The following is a 25552-nucleotide window of genomic DNA, read 5'->3' on the forward strand; positions in this document are numbered from 1 at the left end:
CCTCTTGAAAACAGGAAGTGGTATTCTGGCAACAACAGCGCATTGATTTCCCCCCTACAACAATAAAAGGCAGGCGAATTGCAACATTAAAAAAGACGTCTCAGAAACTCACATAAACGCCAACAAATCGCTGTTGGGTTATTTTTAAAGAAACTCCGCGGTGCAGCCATGCTGTCGGATGCAGGTCAGTGTTCACAACGCGCCGCTACTCTCTGCTAACATGCTAAATGTGACAGGCGGACATTGTTTGGCTGCTTTAAAGAGCTTGCTAACGTGTCGCCGCATTTTCTGTGTTTACCATTAATGCCTCGGTGGCTTTGCTCTAATTATAGCTACCGCTGTTAAACATTTGAACGTCATGTTGTATGTCAGGAAGAGCCATTATGAGTCGCTACAAAGGCCGCATTTACACTCATCTGCACTGCATTGTACGCATTTTAAAGACACATTGTTGTCCCTACTGTTCAGATTACTCCGGGAATGCCTCTGGGGCCCGGAGAGCCAAGAAGAGGAGCTCCGGGGAGTCACCGGGGGACGGCCAGACCCTGCGGTCCTCTGGGAGGCAGATCAATGTCCGGGTGAAGCGCACAAACAACCCTCCACCTGGACAGGTAAACTGCAGCATGCAACCTGTCCGCCTGCTGAACAGTGTCATAGTTATTAATGGGTCCCCATTATTTGGCCATTTTTAATGCCTGACTGACTGTTTCTGAGGCTGACACTTATTTTTTAGAGTTTCCAAAAGTTAATAACAATATATCAGCTTTTTTTTTTTTTAGAATTTAGATTTTTTGTTTATTTATTCAATCAAACGTGAACAAACGGACAGTGTCGTTATTGGAACTCGACTTATCCACAGGCCCCTGCTAGCCACACATTCACAGACCCAAAAAACGGAATTTAGCAACCACATCAGTACAACTAAAACCTAAATCATTAAAATGCAGCAAACACTTTCAGACACAACAGCCTGCCCATGACTTCTTCAAGCTTTCAGCTTTGTTGTTGAAAGCAAAGATGTGTTCCTATGACACAATTTCTAAGATAGCTTCCCTCCATTTTTTTCAAAATCTGGAGGGGATGTATTTTTCAGAAATCTGAGGATCACACGAGCAGCTGTAATGAAGCCTACATATATCAGGCATTATTTCATTTTTTATTTTTTTTAAAGATTATTCTGAGTGGGAATTTTTTGGTTTTTAAGGTTTAGTGTGGTGAGGTTGCAGAGCTGAAACTTCTCCAGTGTGTCGAGCCTGCATTAACGGAAATAGCCCTGTCTAGAGCCAGTGGGTCCGCAGCATCACCGCGCCATCGTGCCCCTGCAGTGCACCGATTAGGTGGACTCTGCACACCATTTGTTGGGTATCACAGCCGGCAGATCCACTCAAATTTAGCATCAGATCCGCTGAGTGAATGAAACTATGTAAATGAGACGCAGTTTCCAAAAATACCTTGCATGCATCTTACTTCAGTACTTACATTTATTTTTTATTTCTTATTTCTGTATTTATTATCTGTCTTCTTTACCTGTACCAATATATTTAAGATAGGCTAATATAAAGTGATATATTGGTCTATCTCAGATTTATATGCTCCCATTATGTCACCTTAGCCAAAAACATAACGTCCCTTTTCACTGCGTTGCTAATAACTCCAAGATTTACTCTTACAGCCCAATTCTTACGATAACTTAACATACTTTTATCAAGGGGATAAAAGGCTGAATAGCTGACAGATGTCTTCAACTCGAAAAAAACAAACCTAACCTGCTCCTGTATTTATTCTATAAGCCTAAAGCTGTTTGCTGAACATGTGATTGTTTGTTTCTTTTTTTTCTCACTCCTCCCCCGTCTTTTGTTCTGTCGGCGCAACATGTTGAATCAAAAATGTATTTAAAGTCACAATGTGCCGATCCAACTTTTTCACGCCTGACACCAAATCCCAAACCTCAGCGGTCACTTTCCCCCAAACTTTTAAGTCTGTATGACTGTCAGATGCACGTGCTCTTTAACTAAGGTCTGTGACTTTGTCCACACTCAGAGCAAAAGAAAAGCGACAGACACAGAGGAGGAAGACGATCAGTCCGAGAAGAAGTACAGAAAGTGTGAGAAGGCCGGCTGCTCTGCCACATACCCGGTTTGTTTTGCAAGTGCATCTGAAAGGTAGCGTGTTTCTTGGTGTAATATAAATGAAATCTTTACTCAGTCACTCTTTTATGAAATAAATTTTGTTTTTAATTTTTCCGTTTCTCCTCAGGTGTGCTAAAAACGGATACACATCTCGCTGGTATCATCTGTCATGTGGTGAGCATTTTTGCAACGAATGTTTTGATCACTACTACAGAAGGTAAAGTTGACTGAACAACCGCTTGCATAACATTAAAGGGGAAAACCACCTAAATTAAAAATCAAAATCTGGTATTTCCATGGCTTTGGAAAGTTCAATAAATATTTGTCAAAGCCACAAAGCGGAGAAGAAAGTCTCAAAGGTGTGATGCCACAGTGTATAAAGTCTGGAGCTTCTTCAAAGATAATGAGCTAAGAGGAAAAGTTTGATTTTGTGGACCCACAGAATGTTTTTCTTCAAATACCAAAATGAGTTTTAACAGTTTTAAGTGCATATATGCTGAAGATGAAGTTCACAAATGATTAGCTGAGAAGGGCTAGAAAAGAACTACTACTACCACTACTACCTACTACTTTTTGAACATGCAAGATGCAATTTCTTGAATCTATTCATCGGGTATAGGTTATCTTCCATATTTGTTATTGTCATTTTATTTTTTTTATATTTTCTGTTTGTTTGTTTTCCATCTTTATATACTATTTTACAGTACTCCGTTGTAAATCAGAAAATGTACCCATGTAGACTTTAAACCCAGTGACATCACAAACTTGAGTTTTAGCACGCTAGCGTTTGGATTTAGGAGAGAGTTCTTCATTTTAACTAATATTTTTGAACTGTCTTAGACCATACGAATAACATGTATGACTTGTGAAAATGGGTGTAGTTCCCCTTTAATGAACAAACGTTCATTTTTTATGTCAGACATTTAAAGCGCTGTTGCACTGAGGCCGTAAGATTAACTTATTTTTTTCTTTTTTTTTGCCGTTTGCAGTCACAAAGACGGCTATGAGGTCTTTGCTTCGTGGAAGAAGGTGTGGACTAGTAACGGGAAAAGTGAGCCCAGTCTGAAAGCTTTCATGGCAGATCAGCAGCTCCCATACTGGGTAAGTGCAGGAAGCTTTCTTGATTCCTGTTCAACAGTTGAACCTGGTTATTCTAAAGTCACAAAATACCTGACGTTTATTGTGGTATGTTTGCTTCAGGTTCAGTGTACTAAACCGGACTGTAGGAAATGGCGTCAGCTGACTAAGGAGATCCAGCTCACTTCTTCCCTCGCTGCCACGTATCGCTGTGGAATGAAGTTCAACAACATCAAGGTAAACAGGAGATAGAGAAATAAAAAAACAGCCATTTGCAAGCATTGGCTTGCATTTCTTTTTCTGTTTTTATTTTTTAAATTGTGATGATAATGTTGTGTCTTTGCAGAGTGAGGGACCGGACCAGTGCTCCCAGCCAGAGGACTTGGTAAATGCTGATGTGTGTTAGTCAGGCTTGCTTCAGGTCAAAGTCTGACACAAAGACGAGTCATTTTAATGAGTAATATCCAAAAAAAAATGTATCCAGACCAGTCTTTGGGCCAGTGAACCACACAGTGATGACTTCTTTAATGACATGCTGTTTCATTCTGGCAGAGAGTGGCCGAGGTGACGGACAGCTGGTGGCATTCGATGCTGATTTTGCCGCCATTGTTCAAAGACAGTCCAGCCAGCCCGTTCCTCGCTGCCTACTACCCCGACTGTGTGGGGATGAGTCCCTCAGGGTCTCCCAGCAACATGTCTCTGTCCGAGATGAGAGCAGATCACTGCAGAGCTGTCCAGCCACAGAGTGAGTCTGTCAGTGTGAGAGGAACGAAATATTTCAATTGGCATGTTTATCTTTGGTTTAAGACAGTGTATTAGGGCTATTGTAGGTAAAAAAAATAATAATATTTTTTTTAAAAATTAGTAGGGTGATAATATTCCAATAAAACATTTAGAATTTCCAAGAATTAAATATTTTTTACAGAACAATACTGGGATAAATAGTGTGTTTTTTTGGTTAAGGAGGATGTTTGATCTGGATAAATTACCTGTAGATGTGACCAAAGATATCCGTCATTGGTCCGATGCGTTGTAGTTCCATCACAATTCATTGAATATCACTTCAATGTCTGGACGCTTATGATAATACAGTATTCAAAAAATCACAAGAGGTCCCTTAATGCTAAATTGCAAAGTATAATTTGATCAGTTCATCCACTGCAGGCATTGTACACAGCAGCAGGTGGTGGCATCTGTGTTGTAATGAGGTACATTCAGCCTTGCAGAGTAAAGTGATGTGGTTCCTTGATAAAAAAACCAAAACATGATTTTTCACTTTTTTTCTCACAATTTGTGACTTTATAATCTCAGATATTTTTTTCTCTCTTAAATGTGCAGCTTTAATCATGGAAACTCACTTTTCATTCTCAGAATATAAACCCTAACCTACGTCTCTGTATTTTCTTTTTTATAACTACAGTGGCCTTGATGCAATGTCCCATTGGTCAGGCTGCTACTCAGCACATCCCTCTGAAACGCACAGTAATGTGGTGTTGTAATCATGATTGTGTCTCTCAGTTCCAGGCCTGTGTCCGTACTTCCAGCCCTTCTACCAGCCTAATGAATGTGGCAAAGCTCTGTGCGTTCGGCCGGATATGATGGAGCTGGATGAGCTTTACGAGTTTCCAGAATTTTCTCGAGATCCCACCATGTATCTGGCTTTGCGAAACCTTATTCTGGCCTCCTGGCACAAGAATTGCAAGGTGCACTGCAGACAACTGTGACTTAGAAACATTTCATGTTTTCCATGTTTTTAACTTTAGGATTTTGACCTGGAATATTTTTTTTTTAAAAAAAGGGAAGATAAAACTCTAAAAAACATCAAACAATCAAAACAAATGATAATGTTTCCTGTTTCTCTAAAGGAGGTGCTGACTTCTCAGAAATGTGCCCTGCACATCATTGTGCGGGGGTTGGTGCGTGTGCGCTGCGTGCAGGAGATGGATCGTGTGCTGCAGTTCATGACCAGGAAGGGCCTCATCAACACCGGTGTGCTGGCAGTGAAGCGCCCTCTGCTGCCTGAGCGACACTGCTCTGTGAGCGTCCTCATCTTTACCTCATAATGACACAACCGCACACGTCATTCAAAAATGTTTTTAATAATTTCTTTGGTTAAGACTCACAAAACGTCCCACATTTGATCATTTTTGCAGAAGAACGTTATCATCATCGGTGCCGGGGCTTCAGGGCTGGCTGCTGCGCGGCAGCTGCAAAACTTTGGCACTCAGGTAACTGTCGTAACTCAAGTAACTTCCCCCTAACTTCCCTATTTTCCCCTGCACACTGGTCACAGTACCACGCTTTTCATTATTCATTTTCATTGTCTTACAGGTGGTGGTGCTGGAGGCAAGGGAGAGAATTGGAGGTCGTGTGTGGGACGATACTTCTCTGGGCGTCACTGTAGGCCGAGGAGCTCAAATTGTGAACGGCTGTGTAAACAACCCCATCGCCCTGATGTGTGAACAGGTACAAATTTTGTCAGCAAAAAACTCATCACATGTCTGCTGTACACTAAACCTGTTTTAGGGCTGTTTTTCTTTAAGGGTAACTTTGGTATTTTTCAATATTGACCCTATTTGCCCTGAATGGTTACATCAGAGCCTGTTTTGCCCAACCAATTTAAATTTTTTTATCTTCATTAGTCACTTAGTTACAAAAATAGGATCCAGGTTAAAAAACACAAAAGTTAAACTTTTTTTTCATCTGCTAAATGTAAACATAGTTGTCGCATCTTCGTACGTGACTCCAGGATTTGTGTTCAGGACTCTTCACTCTTCTGTTGCAGATGGCCGTCAAGATGCACAAGCTGGGAGAGCGTTGCGACCTCTTTCAGGAGGGCGGGCAGGTCACTGACCCGGCCATCGACAAGCGCATGGACTTCCACTTCAACGCCATTCTGGATGTGGTGTCAGAATGGAGGAAGGACAAGTCTCAGAGCCAGGACACACCGCTGAAAGGTGCTGAACTGTAACCCCAAACACAACGTGATTGTTTTAATCATGACTGTGAGTAAAAGAACATGTAGCAGTACTGGGCAGAACACAATTGTGATTATGTACAGTGCAAGGTATAAAAGTAAAACTATTACCTAAATAAAAACACATAAATACAAATTTGGTCAGTGTTCAGATATATTTGACTCTTTCAGTTGTATGCTTTTCATCTCTGCAGAAAAAGTCCAGGAGGTGAAGAAGAACTTTCTTCAGGAGTCTGGAATCCAGTTCAGTGAGTTGGAGGAGAAAGTGCTTCAGTTTCATCTCAGCAACCTCGAGTACGCCTGTGGAAGCACGTTAGACCAGGTGAGGAAAACTCAGACACTAAAAGGCTGCAATATTCTTGGGGGTTTTGGGTGAATTAAGGGTTTATTTCAACCAAACCAGAGTGGGTGGTTGTTAGAATAGTAGAAAGTTGAACCCAGACTGTTTTAGTTTCATTTCGTTTCTGTCGAGTTTGCAGAGTGTTTTATGCTGATAAATTACTGTTAATTTAGATGGAGTTTGACAATCATGATTTCGGGGCTGGTTGAACAAAAAAGTTCTTACTATTTAACAACAAGTTGCATTAAAGAAGTCTTACAAAGTTTTAAATCCCACTTGTGTTAAGATGTAGGAACCTTGTTAATGTTAAAATCTGAGCCTGTCAGCTGCAAAACAAGCACATTTAGAAATAAACTGATGGTGTGAACTTGCCCCGAGTGGTTACACTGCAGTTTGTTTCTACGCCGCCGGCTGCAGTACTCGCACTCAACACTGGACCACTTTAAGAAAATTGTCTTATTCAGTCACTTAGACACAAAAACATGGAAAGACATGGTCCAGGTTGACAAATACAGAATTTACCCTTTAAAAGGAAACACTAAAGGGATTTATGTTGACTTGTCTGCATTCTGCACATTTTGTGACATTTGTGTGTGCAGGTTTTAGTATTTTGTCTTCAAGAGAATTGTGGTGAAAATGTTTTCAAGTACATTTGTTTGTTTTTAGGTATCGGCAAGGTCCTGGGACCACAATGAGTTTTTCGCCCAGTTCTCAGGAGACCACACTTTACTCACAAAGGGCTACGCTGCTTTACTCCACAAGCTGGCCGAGGGCCTCAACATCCGCACAAAGTGCCCGGTTTGTAATTACATTTTTTAATTTCACCTCATCCTTTTACCTTTCTTAGACCTTGTTGGATACATTTATAAATCCCAATACTGGAAATCAAAATCAGACATATTTTTCTTTTCACTTCCAGGTTCAGGCTATTGATTACTCAGGTGATGTCGTCAAAGTTACCTCCTCTAACGGGTCCCAGTGGACAGCACAGAAGGTCAACACGTGTTAAGAAATGTTCTAAAATTTGTATAAAATATGATTTCTTTATCCTTGGAAATGTATCATCGTTGGGAATGTTGGATGTGTTAAATGCTGATCAACATGTTGAATTTGTTTTTACATTTTTTCCTCTTATAGGTTCTTGTTACAGTCCCTCTGACTTTACTGCAGAAGAACTGCATTCAGTTCAACCCTCCACTTCCTGAAAGGAAACTGAAAGCAATCCACAGTCTGGGAGCCGGTATCATAGAAAAGGTAATAACTGGTTTAAAGTGTAAGTTTTAAAGAACAACATCAGTGGCCCAATGGTTAGAGTTTCTTTCTTATAGATGCGTAAATATTAATTTAAAACCTCTTCCAGATTGCTCTTCAGTTCCCGTACAGATTCTGGGACAACAAAATCCAAGGAGCGGACTACTTTGGTCACATCCCACCAAGTCCGGACAAAAGGGGCATGTTCAGTGTCTTTTATGACATGGAGCCACAGGTTTGTTTATTCACACAGAAAGATAATATTTCACCTCTTAACATGTCTTATAGTCTATATACATATAAATGAGTTTGAACCGTTCATTTTAGATGACAAGCTCAGCTATAAGATCGATGCATATTTTGTATGCCATCAGCAGCATAAGATGCAAAATTATAAAAGGATAGCGGAGCCCTGAAGTAAAGTACAAAAATAGAATGAATATTTCTTGATTTTTTTATTTTAACCTGATGTCATGATAACAATGTGTATAATGCTGTCTTTTAAATGTGTGTGTGTGTGTATGTGCGTGCGCGCAGGGGAAGCAGGCCGTCCTCATGTCTGTTATCACTGGTGATGCTGTACCTGCTGTGCGGGACATGGAGGACAAGGAGGTGGTGGACGAGTGCATGAAGGTCCTGCGTGAACTCTTCAAAGAGCAGGTAATGTTGTTATAAGGTAACAGATGAACCTACAATTAAAGTAAATATTATTGAATAATATTAATGAAATAGTCCCACGAACTAAACTTAGGCCCTGATGCTTTGAGTCGAAACACAAGTGAATTCACTGATTCACGTGTCATTTTTTTATTAACACAAAATACAAATACACCCATTACCTTTTTATTTCTACCTGTATTTTTTTTATTTTTCTCACTACTGTTGTTATTTACCGTCTGTCATTAACAGGAGGTCCCAGATCCGCTGCACTTCTTTGTCACACATTGGAGCAAAGACATGTGGTCCCAGATGTCCTACAGCTTTGTGAAGACGGGGGGAAGTGGAGAGGCTTATGATATCCTCGCTGAAGACGTGCAGGGAAAAGTGTTCTTTGCTGGAGAGGTAAAACTGCATTTATCATTTAAAACAAAATCAAATGTGTCTTAAAAAGTCTGTTTATTTTAAGTGATAATGTAAGATTCTTTTGCTTTTGACAATGTTGTTGGTGATGAGCTGCTGAGCAGTTTCTGTATCAACAGGCCTTTTTTGCAGCAGTCAGCAGGAAAAGCACAGGTGTTACTAATGACATTAACGATGGCTCTGTTCTTTTAAGTGTCCCAGTGAGCCGTGACAGAGTGACTGTGAGCCAGTATGAAGTACACCAGGGTGCTGAAACAGAAGCAGCTAAAACAGAATTTAGCCATCATTAGTTGTATTAGTTACACCTGTGCTTTATCTATGGTGCCACTGCAGAATGACATTTGTTAAAAAGGCCTTATGTATGATATTTAAATTATTTATTGCAGTTTTTAAAATTACTTTTTGTGTCATTTCTTGGGTTATTTATATGCAATTATGATTATTTATGAAATTGATTCTGTTAGATTACTAATCGACACAATAGGGTTCTGTTGGAGCAGGAACTGTATATGTGATTTATTGCATTTTTGTACAACTTAAAATACCTATAAAAAGATCAAAATACACTAACAAAAACTTCAACAGACTTTTACAGGTTTAACAGATTTAACTTTAACATATTTTTTTAGAGCTTTCAAAGGATTAGATGATAATGAAATATTGGATAAAATAGCTAGTAAGTGGACCTTGTGTTAAAACTATTTTGTCAAACTGAATTATATATAAGGCTCATATCATATATCAATCATATTATAGACTCACAAACATATTTTTGCATTTTTATTGATTTATTGTTTTTTTTTTGTTACCAGGCCACCAACAGACATTTCCCTCAGACTGTGACGGGAGCGTACCTGAGTGGGGTCAGAGAGGCCAGCAAGATGGCTGTTATGTAAACTCTGTCAGTCCCTGAGCACCTAAAAGCACCAGCACGGACACACGGGTTGCACCGAGCAACAGACCGTTAAAAAAACTTGGACTGTGTAAACCTGAATCGCTCCACTCTGAACGATATTTAACTGAACTGTGATGTGTCTGAGCAGCAAGATACCGTTAGTCACGTTCCAATAGCGGGGTCAAGTCGGGCGCTCCGGGGCCTGGCTCTCCATATTTAACACGGGAGAAGTGCTTTTTATTTATATCAAAAATCCAGCCGGTAAAACGTTGTCGATGCAAAATGAACAGCAATGCATGAATAATGGATAATCCCTGTGCAGCTCCGCCTGGGTCCGCCGTGCAGGAAAACAGGATGATTTGGGTTTCGTGAGTTTGTGTATGTAGCTTTTCTGTGATGAAATAGTCAAAATAAAAGGTTAATTTTGAAAGATTAGGGTTGCGTGAAACATTGGTAAACTCTCAGTCGTCTAATCTAATCGTTAATTAAGTCAAATTCCAAGGATCAAGTTTCAAGTGATTACATTGTAGTGATATTTAAAAAGACTTTGAGAGTTACAGTTGTTTTATACAGCTGTATGAATTTACATTATGTGTTTGAGGTGTTGGTACAAATGGTGCAGAGAAAGGGGAGAAAGGTTAGATGTATAGTAGGAGTATTTCTGTGGTAGCACTTTTGATTTGAAAACGGAAAAGAAATGAATAGTTGATGTATATGACAAGATGAATTCTCTGTTGGACTTGAACGTCTTCACAAGATTGTCCCCACACTGTCTCAGGGATGTGATCAAGACACCTAGCAGAAACTGATCAAAAATAATGATTTCTATTGGAAAATGGTTGAAAAGGTTGGAAGAATGTCAACCAACCAAAGGAGAAAACAAACTCTCCATATTTCTCTTTTATTAGTTCCCAAACACTGATGTTTGGGAAGAGCACAACACTGTCCTCACTTTCTGTGATTAATGTTGACTAATGAAGCTTTACATGTCGGTCCTCATCTCTCTGTACATCTAGATGATCATGTCCTGTTTGTCCAGCATTACAGTGTTTGAGTATTTATCTTGTATGTGTGTAATAAACTGAGCTATCAACTGCCATACTGGCTGCTTTGTGAATGAATATAGTAAGTAGATTTATTAGTCATTTTTTAAACAAAGTAAAAAAAAAAAACAAAATGAAATTTCAGTTGTCCTTGATCCTGCTACATCTTTGGAGTTGAAGGATGAGTTGATTAAAATCAGCAGCTACTTTGAAAATTCCATTTGGTTCTTTGGGCATTTTGCTGCTGGTGGCATCATTCAATTCCTGCAGTTCATTTTTTGAATTTGCATCAGTCTTGTGTCCTTATGGCTCCCCACAAGGTCCATCTATCCAGTGCAACAGCTCGATCTGGGATGTTAGGGGTTAACCATGTCTCTGTGAAGATGTGCACAGAGCAGTCTCTGATTTCCTGTTTGCTGAGTGAGCCTCAGTCACATCTCATCTGCTTTATTCTCCTGCGACCGGACATTAGCCAGGAGAAGGTTTGGTGGAGGAACAGCTCTCGTCCAAGCCGAGTCAGCCTCGCCCTGATGCTGGCTCTCCTCCCTCTCTTCGTCCGGCACTTTCAGTTTCGTTTCTCTGGTCTGACTGGCCGCTTGGCGTATGCCATTGGTGGAGATCCTAAACTCCACTCAATTCTTCCTGATGTTTATGAATGCTTCTCTATTGTAGAAAAGCAGACGGGGCCATGGAGTTGAAGAAATAGAAAAATGTAGCAAAATATAACCAAAATTAGCAAGGATTTGAGGAGCTACAGGCTGCTGCATCTACATGCGCTGCTGTCATCATAGCAACAATTTGGCCCCCTTTAAATCAGCAATACCATATTTATTGATAAAGATTAATGCTGTCGTTTCTGGTAAACTTTAAACAGTAGATGATGATGTGGACCACATAACATTGGCCGCAACAGACGCCCCCGTTGGTTTCTGTAGTGGTGCAGCAATACAGAGTTTAGATATAAAGTATTCATCAGGTCAAGCAGTCCTAACAAAATGTAAACAAACTGGTAGTCCTGCGTTGTTATGGTTTCAGGCTCATGCTCAATACACGGAGCAGATTTTTCTTTTAAACGACTAAGACAAGAGATAAATAGCTAAAATTAGACAAAAAAATGTAAGAGCTATGTACCAAATGGAAGACATTATTCAAGTGAATTTTGTTTGACAGTGCTACATAACTCTTAAATGATTATTTCTGACATTACACAAAGCGACCATTTGTGCAAATTGAGTTGCGATCATTGTTCCTCAAACACTCAGTTTTACAAATCCACATTGATAAATGGAAATCTGCCTTTTTAAGAATATTTTGAAGGTGTTAAAAAAATCTGTTTTGGGGACCTAAAACCCTGTTTGGGTGTGCACCAGAGGCCAAACACAAAGAGGATATGTGGGTTGTCAAAAATATCTGAGCATGTGCACTCAGTGCCTTAAATAAACTGAAGAAAAAATTCAGTTTAAACCCTGTTTATACTAAATGAAAAATTAGTAGTCACACTTACACTTCAAAGTAAATTGTGTATAAAGAATACTATATTTATGTATAATAGACCTCCTGACTGCTCAGAAGTTATGTATGATGATGGGCTCCCTGTGCTGGGCGCAGATGACCTCGTCAATGTAGAGAGAGTTGGCCTTGATCTCGATGTTCTCCTGCAGCTCCAGCTGACAGCAAACCAGCGCCCTCTGCTCCTCCTGCGACTGAGCCGCCGCCTCACGCAGTCTGAGACAGAGATAAAGAGATGCCACATAATGACTTGTCCTAAATGGTTATATCTCTGAACAATACATCAGCCAGTATGGAAAGAACCATGTTGGAAAACAGGAATGCAATTTTTAAAAATCCATTATGAAACTGTACTCACATATTCCATCTAAAGCCAACATTAATAACAACAATGCCCAACGCCCAATCCCCAACAATGACTATAGCCTTTATAAAGTAACAGACATAATAGCTGTGTGTCCACACTGACACTTGTTGCTTATTCTCTTCACATCTATGCTGAGTGTGTGTTTGTGTGTGTGTGTGTGTCCTGTTCTTACTTGTTGATGTGAGCGGTGAGCTGCTGGACCTCGGTGAGGAGCTGGGTCTGTGCTGGATCGTGGCATTGCTCTTTGCCGGGCCTCTGGCGACGCAGAGCCACTCGGGCCTGGGCCAAACTCAGAGCCTGTTCGCTCTTTGAGATTGCCACTTGCAGATCCTCCGCTATCCTCTGCTGGCTGGAAAACTCAGACTGAATCTAAAAGGGACAGAGGTGTCACAGGTTTTAGAAAATCCAGTCCTTGACAAAAGTCTTTGGCCAATCACAGGTGACTGTTGAATCACAGATGAGTGTGTAAGTCCATTCAGTAAAAACAATCCTGCAGTTTCTATTTCATCATTGGCAACAGCAGCTTACACTGCAAAGCAACCTAAAAAGGAAGACGGACTTACAGTTTCAAAGAAACGCTCTAAAACAGAGTCTGATACCATGCTAAGAAGATGCAAACTGGAGGCAAGGGTCACGGTGGCGGCTTCAGGTTCACATTTATGTCAGGCTATTCTCGCAAATGGGTTGTACATTTTCCTGCGAAAAATGAATGCACCTAAATTTGTGCGTATCCGACGTACTTTGTAACTGCGAGTGGTGATGAGGCAGGTTGGCGGATCAGTCACAAAATACAGGACTTTCACCTATGACTTTCTCATGCAGATGTGAGTTTCGAACGTGTGAACTTTGAGTCATTTTATGGTATGTCCTCACCATGTTTCTTTTTCTAAACCTTAACATAGAAGCTGTTATTGCCTTAACCTAACTTCCATAAATGCACGTTATTACATAACTATATGTTAAGGACGTAACGTCATTTGTGGGGCGCTATCTCATATGATATTATATGAACTGTTGTGTGTGTGTTCCATAGGATATCATATAAACTTTTCTATGAAAATACGTTGATTATGTAGCTAAATTTAGCTAGAGCCTTGAGTCACACACCCCAGCTTTAAGGAAAGGATCATCACCGGCCAACTAATATACAAATTAAGATAAAAACTCAAACCAAATCTTCTTTCTCTCATACTTTTATCATAAAATCTTCCTCCCTCTACCTGGCTTTGTTTCTTTTCACATCTCTCTATCTCTCTCTCTCTATACATCATACACTCATCTGCCCTACCTTGGCCAGGTGATCTTCCATCTTGCTCTTGGCAGACTTGATCTTCTGGACGTTCAGCTGAAAAGCTGTCGCTGTAGCCTGGATCTGCTTCTGCATGTCAGTGGCCGTCTGCTCCAGCAGAGACTCCACCAGGGCCCGCAGGGACAGAGAGTTGGTCTTCTGCTGCTCCGCTTTGGCAATGTTGACGTCTGAGATGTTCTCCCACAGCTTTGGAGTCACTTCCACGCTGAGAGGGAGAAATGTGCAGAAAATGCACTGGGTCTCATGCAGCAACATTGGCTTAAATTTCTGTTATATTGTCTCTTAATCTTCTGGTAAGAGATTCCCAGGACTGGACTGGAGACCTCCCACCAAAAAATGTTCTAAGGTAGTAGTATTTCTTAAGCCCTAATATTGAATAATCCAATCATTATAATTACTTTGAAACATTATCTAAATTCGATTAAATGATATTTATGCATTTAAAAAAAAAAGTTCCTCAGATAAGAAAATTGTTTTTCCTTGTGCTGGAAAACAATTTGTGAGCTGTGAAAACAAGATGTTTTTCTCATGTCTTTCTCAGAAAACATCGGTGAAACCCCAAAAATCTGTGGGTACTAATAAAATAAGAACAAATTGTGGAAAAGCAAAAATAAGAGAAAATTTGTCTTTCACAGACTTTATAATGCTTTCCTGTCTGTACAGAGAAAACAAGAACATGTGGTTCACCTCGACAGTTCAGCGCTGGCGATCTGCAGGTTGTTGATGGAACTGGTGGTCATTAAGGCGCAGGAGTTGTCAATGCACTGAGCCTCAAATTTCTCCTTCAGATCCTGCTCCAGCCGGTACTTAGCGGATCGGTTCAGCCTGGAACACAAAAATCCAAAAGGTCTGCATACTTTTGAGATTCCCTTTAAAGAGTTTATATAATATAGCTGGTCTGTCTTTCTTACCGTATCTGCTCAGTGATCTGCTCTATTACTTTCTGCAGAACGGAAACCACTCCTTCAATAACCTCCTTCTCCTTCAGCAGCTCGATTTCCACCTCGTCATGTAGCCTCTCAGAAGGGAGACGTTTCATTCTGCAGGCCACAGAACAAAATCAGCATTACTCAGTGAGTGTGTAGCAAGAGAATTTTCATGTAAACTGACAAAATATTATGCATGTTTTTAACCTCTCCTCCAGACAGAAAACAGTGACACTCAGAGGCTCTCCGCAGGCCTCCAGGGCTTTCACCACTCTGCTCTGCACTGTTATGAGGATATCTATCTCCACAATAATCTCCTCCAACATCTGATCCAACTCCTTCTTCAGATACTGGATGTCTCTGACCCGCTGATCTGAACATCAGAAGAAAACACTACAGTCTATCTCTGAAATCTACCACATCATCATCATTTAGAGCTAAGACTTGTATTCCCCTCTATACTCACCTAGTCGCTTGCTGTCATCATTTTGCATGCGTTTGCATGCTTTGTCAGTTTCCTGCATTAGCCTCACGCATTCTGCTCTGAAGAGCTCGGAGTGGTTCCGCGTAACGTCAATATTCACAAGATTGGGTCCAACACCCTGCTGGAGACTTCGGTCCAGGACAGACATTGTTCTTCTCTGATGGTTCTTTACTGACACTATAGGCAGGTAGGAAGAAGATGAGGAAATGGGAAGAAATGCGACTGCCTTATGGTAAAAGAGAACTGAAAACACTTTAGAACCATTAGAAAATGCGTATGAGACCATACAGGTTTTTACCAAACACCTGTTGATCAATTTTAGAAATGAAATAGAAACACTTAAACACACACTGTGCAAATGTATTAATGAATATTAAACACTGGACACAGATGTCATTGCAAAATGGCATCTTACAGGCAATTTCATAGACAAAATCTAATTTATGCAAAAAAAAAAAAGGTTGAACTCCTGCTTATTTAAACTGAGACTTAACCTATAAACCCCTATAAATCTAAGTCTCTCTTGTTTCAAGGTTGCAAAACAAAATGTAGTTGTATTGTCTTCTTTATGCCACACAAGAAAACAAAAAATAGTAGTGCATTCACATAGTGCATTTATGCAATTTGCATCATTCACTTGTAATATGATGTAAATGAGGGTGACACTAACAGTACATAAAGTACTTAAAGTGTGCTATATTGCAGTATTGGCCGTCATGTTGCCGGTCCTGATGCTGCATTATTGTGACTGAATGGTGATAGATACTACATTGGAAATGGTTATGTAATTAGAAGATGTCTGTCATCTTTAAGGTGGACACTTATTAATCTGCACCTGTGGAGTTTAAATGTGCACAGGTGCAAGTCAACCCCTGCACAGATTAATGTCTGCTTAATGTGTTTTCTGTTTTACACTTGCTACAACACAAATTGCCCTTTGGAAAAAATCATTAAATGAATTGAATTTAACTAATTAAATTGAATTTGTATATACGTAATTGTAGGTCTATATATTGTTTTTATATTTATTTCATGTTATTCTAAATTAAACATGTCTGTATATAGGTTAGCCAACAGTAGCCAACATTTCAGGATGTAACTTTGTGTTGTAAAAGGACAAATATTTTCACCTTGTAACCTCGTAATATTACTGTAGGCAGGCCAGTCATGTAGCAAAGATTGTTCACTACCATTATGAGTTATGCTAATTTACGTAAAACGGGAAAAAAAATCGACCATTAACTCTTAAAAAAATCCTTGCAAGCGTTTCGCTAGCCTCAAAGCTAACGCAGCTGTTACTATAGCTAATTATTTTGGTTTGAAACGGTCATTAATTAGCTATTTCTTAATAGGTTATAAGTTTACGTAAAAATAAATTACACACAGAGTAGCAAAAAATATATATGACATATATATATAAGTATTAGGTACTGTCTCTGACCTTACCTTGTTACATGTAGTTAAAAACAGTCAAATTTATCAGTTTGACGTCCCCTGCCTGAGACGTTAAATGCGCCAAAACAAAATGTTACCAAGGCAACGGATGACTCACGTCATCACGTCGCACGTCAGGGGTCGCTACGCATCAACAGGAAAGCAACACTGTGATGGCATTCAGTGCATTCAAATGACTTTAAAGTTAAAGTATCATTACCACGCTGTTAAAATACTACACAGCAGTAACAGATGAAAAAAATATGAAAAAAATATAAAGATAACAAAAAAGATGGGAAAAAAATGTAGGCTTTGATATTTCATCCCTTCTGTAATAATACAGATTATTATTATTATTATTATTATTATTATTATTATTATTATTATTGTTTTATTATTATTATTATTATTATTATTATTATTATTATTATTATTATTATTATTATTATCATCGTGTCTGCAGGTCTTAATTCACTGCAAGCCTCGTTGAGAAATTTGATGTATAAATTTATAGGTCGGCTGAACAACTCAGAGAACTGTATAATCATGGCTTTGACAAGCATCAAATTGAGCACTACATGCTATATGTCCAGGATATGGAAGCATTGGTATAGTAGTCTCCTCTGTGGTCATTGACTTTTTAAATTGTTTTTTAAGTGATCTGTACATATTGTGTTGGGGATTTTTTATTTATTTATTTATTATTATTATTATTTTTTTTTTATTAAGTGATCTTATTGCATTGTGAATATGTTGTGCATGGTACTTCTATGTGTCTTTTATATCTTTTGTATGTATTGTCTTGTTCTTATCTGGACCATTGAGTCTGTAATAAAGTTTATTATTATTATTATTATTATTATTATTATTATTGACATAATTTATCGTGAATTTCTTTAAAATAACATTTTAAGCCACATCCCAAAAGTTTACCTATTGCCTGTGATGCTTTGGGATCATACACTGTTTATAAATATAATGTAATTAATTAAATACATATATTATTAAATATAAAAATGATATAACCATCATTCATATAAAGTCTTTGTTGTGGATACTGCACATATTAAATGACATCCTCCAGTACAGTGGGTGGCGGTCATTGGCGGTCTGAGCTTTTATTACACAGAGGTTGTAACCTCTTTATAACCAGAAGAAGAAGAAGAAGAAAAAAGAAAGCATTGCGCCTTTCTCAAAAACGGAAGAAAACAAACTAAACGTAAACTGGGAGCTTTTCTCAGGCATGACTGAGGAGCAAACAGCCTAACATGGACTGCTGCACAGCTGACCTGCCCGCTAACGTGGCTCGCGACTCTCCAGGTACTTACACGATAACTAACGATCGTTGTTTTTAATTAGCTAACGCTGTGCGCTTGATTGGACTGCGCTGTGCCGCTAGCTAAAAGCTAATTTAGCGTACAAATAAAAAACGTTACAAGCAGTCGCCGCCATTTTATAAGATTATTAAATGTGTTATTACTATTTATGAGAGGAGATTGATCTGTTTAAATGTGCCTGTGAAGAACAGCCATGGCAGCCATGTGTTTGGACACCGGCTTGTAAACGGCAGCTAGCAAAACAAACTGGTGACAAATTAAAGGAAAAACTCCAATAAAATGATCTTTTTTCTCTTCTTACATTGATAATAAAAAAGTCAGAATTACCTGGGCATGCCCGGCGTTTTAGTACCTGTCTGGATTTTAACAGCTTAACCCTTTGAAACCTGAGTGAATTAAATTTCTTTCAAAAACGGGAAGAGATCATTGAGAAATATAACATGAAATGACCCAAAGATTAACAAAAAGGATGCAAGAAAATTAGCAAGAAAATAAAAGCAAAATAAAATGTAAAAAACGAAATATATACATACATATATTCTGTAACGATATTTTGTATATATGATATTAATATACTTTTCTTGACATTTTTGCCTATTTTTTTCTTATTTTATATTTTCTAATAATTTCCCCCGTTTTTTATTAAAAATTAATTTTCAGGTCTTTTACCAATTTCTTGCTGATTGTCTTTTTTTCATGTGTTGCGAAGAAATCACACCTATTTTCTCAGGTTTCAGAGGTTTAAATGCTTGTAAAAAAGGAGTGCAGCACAAGAAAACTGATGTGGTTAATTGTGTAATTCTGCCTTTGTTATGTTGACAGCAATACTGCCAGTTGAAGTGAGATATTTTTTAACTTGATAAATTTGCAATCTTTGAAAGCAAAGGGAACTAACTTTTTTATGTCTCTATCTTCTCTTGTTGCAGCTTCAGATGACTCTTCGGATGACGAGCCTTTGATGAAAAACAAAATATCTGCACCGACTCAGAAACCAGAGAAAAAAGACGAGTCGTCACTCAAATCTAACGGCACAAACAACAATAAAGCAGGTTGTTACATTATGTCATATTTCAGCTGTGATGTCTGAGTTTTGTCTAAAATTGATGGCTTCAAATCCTTTGACATATGTAACTGTTTCAGATGTGAATAAAGACGACAGCTCTGATGATGAGCCGCTCATAAAAACTGCCAAGACGTCCTCCGAAGCTGCACCGAAAAATTCAGACGATTCAAAAAAGGAAGGTAAGAAAATTTTGATCTCTTTAGTATGTAGCATCTGTTAATTATCTCTGTTTTTGTGTACATGTTCATAAGAAATAAATCAAATGAAAAATAAAAACAATAATACCATTTGTTTATTCAAGTTTTTCTTTGTTGGTCACCTGTCTGTATGTAACTGTTTCAGGTGACGTCAGCTCAGACGATGAGCCGCTCATAAAAACTGCCAAGACGTCCTCCGAAGCTGCACCGAAAAATTCAGATGATTCAAAAAAGGAAGGTAAGAAAATTTTATCTCTTTAGATTTGCAGCATTTGTTAATTATTTCTTTTTTCTTTTAAATGTTCGAAATAAATAAATAAATAAATAAAATTAGAAATAGAATCGAGTAAAAAAATAAATTTGTAACACCATTCATTTTTCTTTAATGTGTCACCTGTGTGGATGTAACTGTTGAGATCTGAATAAAGACGACAGCTCTGATGATGAGCCGCTCATAAAAACTGCCAAAACGTCCCCCAGAGCTGCAAAGAAAAATTCTTTTGATTCAAAGAAGAAAGAAAATATGATTTTATCTCTGTGGGTATGCAGCATCCAGTCATTTTTTGAGGTTTTTGTTTAATTTGTCACCTGTCTGTATGTAACTGTTTCAGATGTGAATAAAGACGACAGCTCTGACGATGAGCCGCTCATAAAAACCACCAAGACGTCCTCCGAAGCTGCACCAAATTCTGACGATTCAAAAAAGGAAGGTAAGAAAATGTCATTTCTTTAGTACAAAGTATCTGTTAATCATTTCTCTGTTCAATATAAATAAATCAAATAAAAAAATAAAAACAAAACAAAAAATACATATGTAGAGCTATTCATTTATTAGGTTTTCTTTTTTAAAATTATTTTTATTTGTGACAACAAAACAAGTGAAAACAAGGAAAATAACATAGAAATAGTCAAGATTTGTTTTTCTTTAACGTGTCACCTGTGTGGATGTAACAGTTTCAGATTTGAATAAAGGCAACACCTCTGATGATGAGCCGCTCATAAAAACTGCCAAAACGTCCTCCGAAGCTGCAAAGAAAAAATCTGTGGATTCAAAGAAGAACGGTAAGAGGATTTTATCTCTGTGGATACGCAGCACCTGTATGTTTATCTACTCATTTTTTGAGGTTTTCTTTGAATTTGTCATCTATCTGTATGTAACAATTTCAGATGTGAATACAGACGACAGCTCCGACAACAAACCGCTTATAAAAGTTGCCAAAACGTCCTCAAAAGCTGCAAAGAAAAAATCAGTTGAGCCAAAGGAGAAAGGTACGATAATTTCATCTCCATGTGCAGAAAGTACCTGTTCTCTGTAGCAGATGCTCATTCTTGACTTCCTTTCTTACACAGATGACGTTCAAAGCTCGGACGATGAGCCATTAAGCGAACTCAGCAAGAAACTTAGCTCCAAACGTCAGGGAAAATCATCATCGAGAGATGCAACCCCAACGCCACTGATCAAATCCAAGAGGAGCGCGGCAAAGAAAACGGGTAGGTGTCAAAATATGGAAATCAAAATTGTTAAAAATGCTGTTTTCATAGGACTCGGACTAATCCTAAATATGTTTGTTTGTTTGGTTTGTTCTAGTGAAATATGCAGAGTCTTCCAGTGACAGCTTAGATGATGAACCGCTGGAAACGGTGAAGAGGAAGCCGACAAAATCTCCTAAAGAGCAAAAGACTTCAGCAAACAGCAAGAAAACAAAACTTAAAGACAAATCGCTCAAAGGTAGGCAGCGCTTTTATTAAACTGACCAGAAAATATTGATATAAAAAAACACATATTTCAAAATATTATTTTGCCCACAATAAGATCAATGTATAAAGAAATGACTTCATTCATCTGAGGTTGGACAAAAACACCTGAACTAGACGCAATGAAAGATTGTTTCAGTGTTTACAAATTAAGATGTCCGAACTTTCTCCGTGCGTCAGCAAACAGGCTAAATGACGTTCACCCTGGTTCAATTTCGGTGAAACTTCATGCACCTACAACCTATTTTCTGAGCAGCAGCAAGCCGTTGCTGTTTGCTAGGAAAATGGTTAACACAATTTTAGTTATTTTCAAATTAAATAAACTCTGAATACACACAAAAAAATCTTACAAGTTGCAGAGATGCTTAGTTTGTATGTTCCCATTGTTTGTTAAAGGAGAGTTAGAGGCGACTATTTATTAATAGTGTTGCCAAGGCAACACCAGCTTCACTCTCATTTGCTATATATATTTTTTGTCAGTTCTGTGTTCATAATGTTTGTAGCTTCCTTTTGCATGTGTGCTGCTTTCAGTCCGTCACCCATAGACTGAATATAAACATAGACGATGCGTCCCCACTAACCCCCGCTATGCTTAAATGAAGCTAAAATATCCTGGTTACGGCTGCTGCCATCTTGTGCTGGTGACGTCATTCGGAGCCGGAGTCTGTGCAGGAGCGATATCCGCATTTGGGGAGTTCCCACCTAAAACCCATTTGAACAATTGCTAACAGCCCCATTGAATGCGACCGCATGGATTTGCTGTCACAGCCGTCAATCGTGGCAATATTTCTGAGTCAAGTTGAGCTAGCTCCCAGCAGAGAAAAAAATACGTACAGTAAAGTAAAATCAGGACGTGCAAACTAGAAAAACTAGTTTATTGTGTCAAATTTATGGTCGAATGTGTGTGATTGTTTTACTAAACTGAAGTTGAGATGTCTTTGCTGACATTTATTCCGTCACGTCTCTGATCAGATGACAGCAGCTCCTGCTCGGATGATGACGTACCTCTCTCGAAGCTCGTAACGAAGCAGCACAGCGAGGAGAAACACAGCTCCGACAGTAAATCTAAGAAAGACAATAGTGGTGAGGACAGCGAATAAAACAGTCTGCCAGGAATGCTAAAGTAAAATATTTTCAACTTGACTTATTTGTGACTTTTGAGAGCAAAAGGAACTAAAATCGTTTTGTTTTTATTGTCTCCTGTTGCGGCTTCAGATGACTCTTCGGATGACGAGCCTTTGATAAGAAAGATCTCTGCAGCCGCTAAGAAACCAGAGAAAGAAAACAACACGTCGCTCAAATCTCACAGCACAAACAACACGAAAGCAGGTGGTTACATTATGTCATCGACGACATTTCAGCTGAGTTTTGTCAGTAATTGATGGCTTTAAATCTTTTGATATATGTGACTGTTTCAGATTTGAATGCAGACGACAGCTCTGACTATGAGCCGCACATAAAAACTGCCAAAAAGTCGCCCAAAGCTGCAAAGAAAAAATCAGTTAATTCAAAGAAGAAAGGTACAGTAATTTTATCTCCTTGGATACGCAGCATCTGCATATATTTAACCACTTATTTATTTGGGTTTTTCCTTTAATTTTCCACCTCCTGTCTGTGTGTAACTTTCAGATTTGAATACAGACGACAGCTCCGACAATCAGCCGTTCATAAAAATCTCCAAAAAGTCCCCGAAAGCTGCAAAGAGAAAATCTGTCAATTCAAAGAAGAAAGGTAAGATAATTTTATGTTAAAAAATATGCAGCATCTGTATGTTATGCCATTTATTTTTCATATTTTTTCCTTAAATTTATCACCTTCCTGTATGTGATCATTTTATTCTCAAGCTAATGCAGCATCTGTATGTTACATAATTTATTTATTCTTTTTTTCCTTTAATTTCTCCCGTATTTGTATGTGACTGTTTCAGATTTGAACACAGACGACAGCTCTGACTATGAGCCGCTCATGAAAACTGCTAAAAAGTCCCCCAGAGCTGCAAAGAGAAAATCTGTTAAATCAAAGAAGAGTAAGATCATTTTATTCTCAAGCTAATGCAGCATCTGTATGTTACATAATTTATTTATTCTTTTTTTCCTTTAATTTCTCCCGTATTTGTATGTGACTGTTTCAGATTTAAATTCAGACGACAGCTCTGATGATGAGCCGCTCATAAAAACTGCTAAAAAGTCTCCCAGAGCTGCAAAGAGAAAATCTGTTAATTCAAAAAAGAAAGGTAAGGTCATTTATTTATTTATTTATTTATTTTTCATTTAGAGTTTAAATTATTGACTTATTTTTGAATTCTGTTTCTTACACAGACTCACCTGATAATGATGATAATAGCTCGGATGATGAGCCTTTGAGCGAAGTTAGCAAGAAACTTAACGCCAAAAAATCACCATCGAAAAATGCAACGCCACTGATCAAATCCAAAAGGAGCGCGGCAAGGAAAACGGGTAGGTGTCAAAATGTGGAAATCAAATTTTGTTTACCTTTCTCATAGCATTTGACCCAAAAATAAATATGTTTGGTTTGTTCTAGTGAAATATGCCGAGTCTTCCAGTGACAGCTCGGATGATGAACCGCTGGAAACGGTGAAGAAGAAGCCGACAAAAGCTTCTGCAAACGCCAAGAAAACGAAACCTAAAGACAAAGCACTAAAAGGTAGGCAGCACTTTCATGAGACTGACCACAAAGTATCAATATATTTTTATTTTAGCGCTACCGTCTCGGATTTTAAAAGACCGTTCGTCCTCAGACAGCAGCTCCGATGACGATGATGTGCCCCTGGTGAGCCTCATCGCCAAAAAGAAGCAACCAGTGAAGAAAAACACAAAGACGACTTCATCGAAAGGCAGAGCATCAAGAAAGAGACGAGGTACGGCAGCAGCCATCGTGACATGAACGAAACATCATTTTAAAGAAAACCTTCTAAGGCCTGCACGTTGGTGACAGCTGCGACTGGAGGCATTGTATTTTCAGGTTTTCCATCCGTCTGTTCATCCCATTCTCGTAAACGTTATATCTCATGAACAATTTGTGGAAATTGGACTTAGATTTTCAGGGGTCAAGGTCACTTCGACCGGGCGTCCATCTCATTATTCTGAACACGATATCTTAAGAACCTTGAGGAAATTTGCTTTTTTCTAGAGCCCAGTAATGTTCTCCAGCAAAACCCTTCACTGAACAAACAAGTGTTAAAGATAACGTGGTACTGTGACGCATTTTCCTGATTTCTCACGCATTTAAATTTCATCAATGATTTTTCAGAGTCGTCAGACAACAGCTCAGACGACGAACCTTTCATCAGTCGACACCCGGAAGTGACCAAACTCCTGAGAATAATACTAAAGAGGTGTGATGGTGAAGAAGCTGCGGACACGGGAACCGGAGGCCCGGACAAAACCAGTGCAGGTAATTACACAACAAAGTCATCAGTGATGCCGCAGTAAAATCCAATTGAAAAAAAGACTAACAATATTCTCACACTCCGAAACAGAAACAATGATCGAAGAAAAGACCACAAAGGATGATTCGGGAAGCTCAGAGGAATCACCAGAAACACAGATTAAAGAAAACACTATGAAGGATGAGCCGGGACGCTCAGAGGAATCACCAGAAATTATCGAAGAAAAGACCACAAAGGACGAGTCAGGGAGCTCAAAGGAATCACCAGAAACACAGATTGACGAAAAGACCACAAAGGACGAGTCTGGGAGCTCAGAGGAATCACCAGAAGAAGAATAAGCAGACGAAACGGCGTTTGGCGTTTTATTAACTTGCACCTCCTGGGCGGGAAGTTCAAACCACCAAGTGGCTACAAAGTTCGAAGGACTTCCTAAAGCGTTGTAATCTCTTGAAAAGATAACTCAAAAAAAACCAAATCACAATTAGTGTTCATGTAAAGTTAAACAGTGCATTTTGTATGCAGTTCACATGTGTTGGTTTATGGTGTTGATATTTTTACTCCTGTTTTTAAGTTTGGGATCAAATTTTGTAGGTTCTTAAATGTTGTTTTACTATTTGTGCCCATTATTTTCATTGGCTGTCTCTGGTTTTATTTTAATTTTTTTATAAGAGAATAATTTTACGCTCATTAATGTAAGTTACATTTCGCCTTCATGTTAACTGTACACTCGGCATGCAGTATTGAAATGTGTTGGATTAAACTGCTTTCACTAAGAAATTTATTTCAGATGAGTCCGTCTCTATTTCACATGACTTGCCAAGTAACTAAAAAAAAAGAAAAAGGGAAAAAATCATCATACATCTATAAATTTTGTTGTCCCCTAGACCCAAATATGCTCAATTTACAATAATATTAGGGATATATGTATGTGTATATATATAGTATATGTATGTATGTGTCCTTTATTTAA

The 25552-nt window shown here is 38.6% G+C and overlaps 3 protein-coding genes across 3 annotated transcripts; 2 read left to right on the top strand and 1 right to left on the bottom strand.

The window, feature by feature from the left end:
* The first annotated feature begins 27 nt into the window (after positions 1-27).
* kdm1b (lysine demethylase 1B) lies at positions 28-10848 on the top strand. Its single transcript, XM_042506662.2, has 21 exons — positions 28-184; positions 469-611; positions 2041-2162; positions 2257-2346; positions 3119-3230; positions 3330-3443; positions 3553-3591; positions 3759-3951; positions 4725-4909; positions 5072-5242; positions 5360-5434; positions 5538-5672; positions 5992-6163; positions 6378-6505; positions 7190-7321; positions 7443-7517; positions 7661-7777; positions 7884-8009; positions 8312-8434; positions 8684-8836; positions 9667-10848. Exons 1-21 carry the CDS (start codon positions 169-171, stop codon positions 9748-9750), a joined length of 2505 nt encoding a protein of 834 aa, XP_042362596.1. The 5' UTR covers positions 28-168; the 3' UTR covers positions 9751-10848.
* A 151-nt stretch (positions 10849-10999) lies between these two features.
* On the bottom strand, positions 11000-17089 carry tekt1 (tektin 1). The gene is made up of 8 exons (XM_042505922.2): positions 16834-17089; positions 15370-15564; positions 15111-15276; positions 14889-15017; positions 14665-14802; positions 13957-14182; positions 12841-13037; positions 11000-12517 (listed from the first exon to the last, which is right to left on the bottom strand). Exons 2-8 carry the CDS (start codon positions 15533-15535, stop codon positions 12358-12360), a joined length of 1182 nt encoding a protein of 393 aa, XP_042361856.2. The 5' UTR covers positions 15536-15564; positions 16834-17089; the 3' UTR covers positions 11000-12357.
* An 888-nt stretch (positions 17090-17977) lies between these two features.
* Positions 17978-25363, top strand: LOC121957731 (uncharacterized). Its single transcript, XM_042506479.2, has 20 exons — positions 17978-18141; positions 19085-19207; positions 19299-19400; positions 19564-19656; positions 20030-20128; positions 20373-20480; positions 20586-20687; positions 20769-20909; positions 21007-21147; positions 22146-22256; positions 22389-22502; positions 22592-22693; positions 22803-22904; positions 23101-23199; positions 23305-23406; positions 23492-23629; positions 23715-23837; positions 23932-24051; positions 24444-24587; positions 24673-25363. The coding sequence occupies exons 1-20, from the start codon at positions 18090-18092 to the stop codon at positions 24918-24920; spliced, it is 2364 nt and encodes a 787-aa protein (XP_042362413.2). The 5' UTR covers positions 17978-18089; the 3' UTR covers positions 24921-25363.
* Positions 25364-25552: the final 189 nt, after the last annotated feature.

Source organism: Plectropomus leopardus, chromosome 17 (genome assembly GCF_026936395.1).
Source record: "Plectropomus leopardus strain MGB_pleo_1.0 chromosome 17, ASM2693639v1, whole genome shotgun sequence".
NCBI classification, from domain to species: Eukaryota; Metazoa; Chordata; class Actinopteri; order Perciformes; family Serranidae; genus Plectropomus; species Plectropomus leopardus.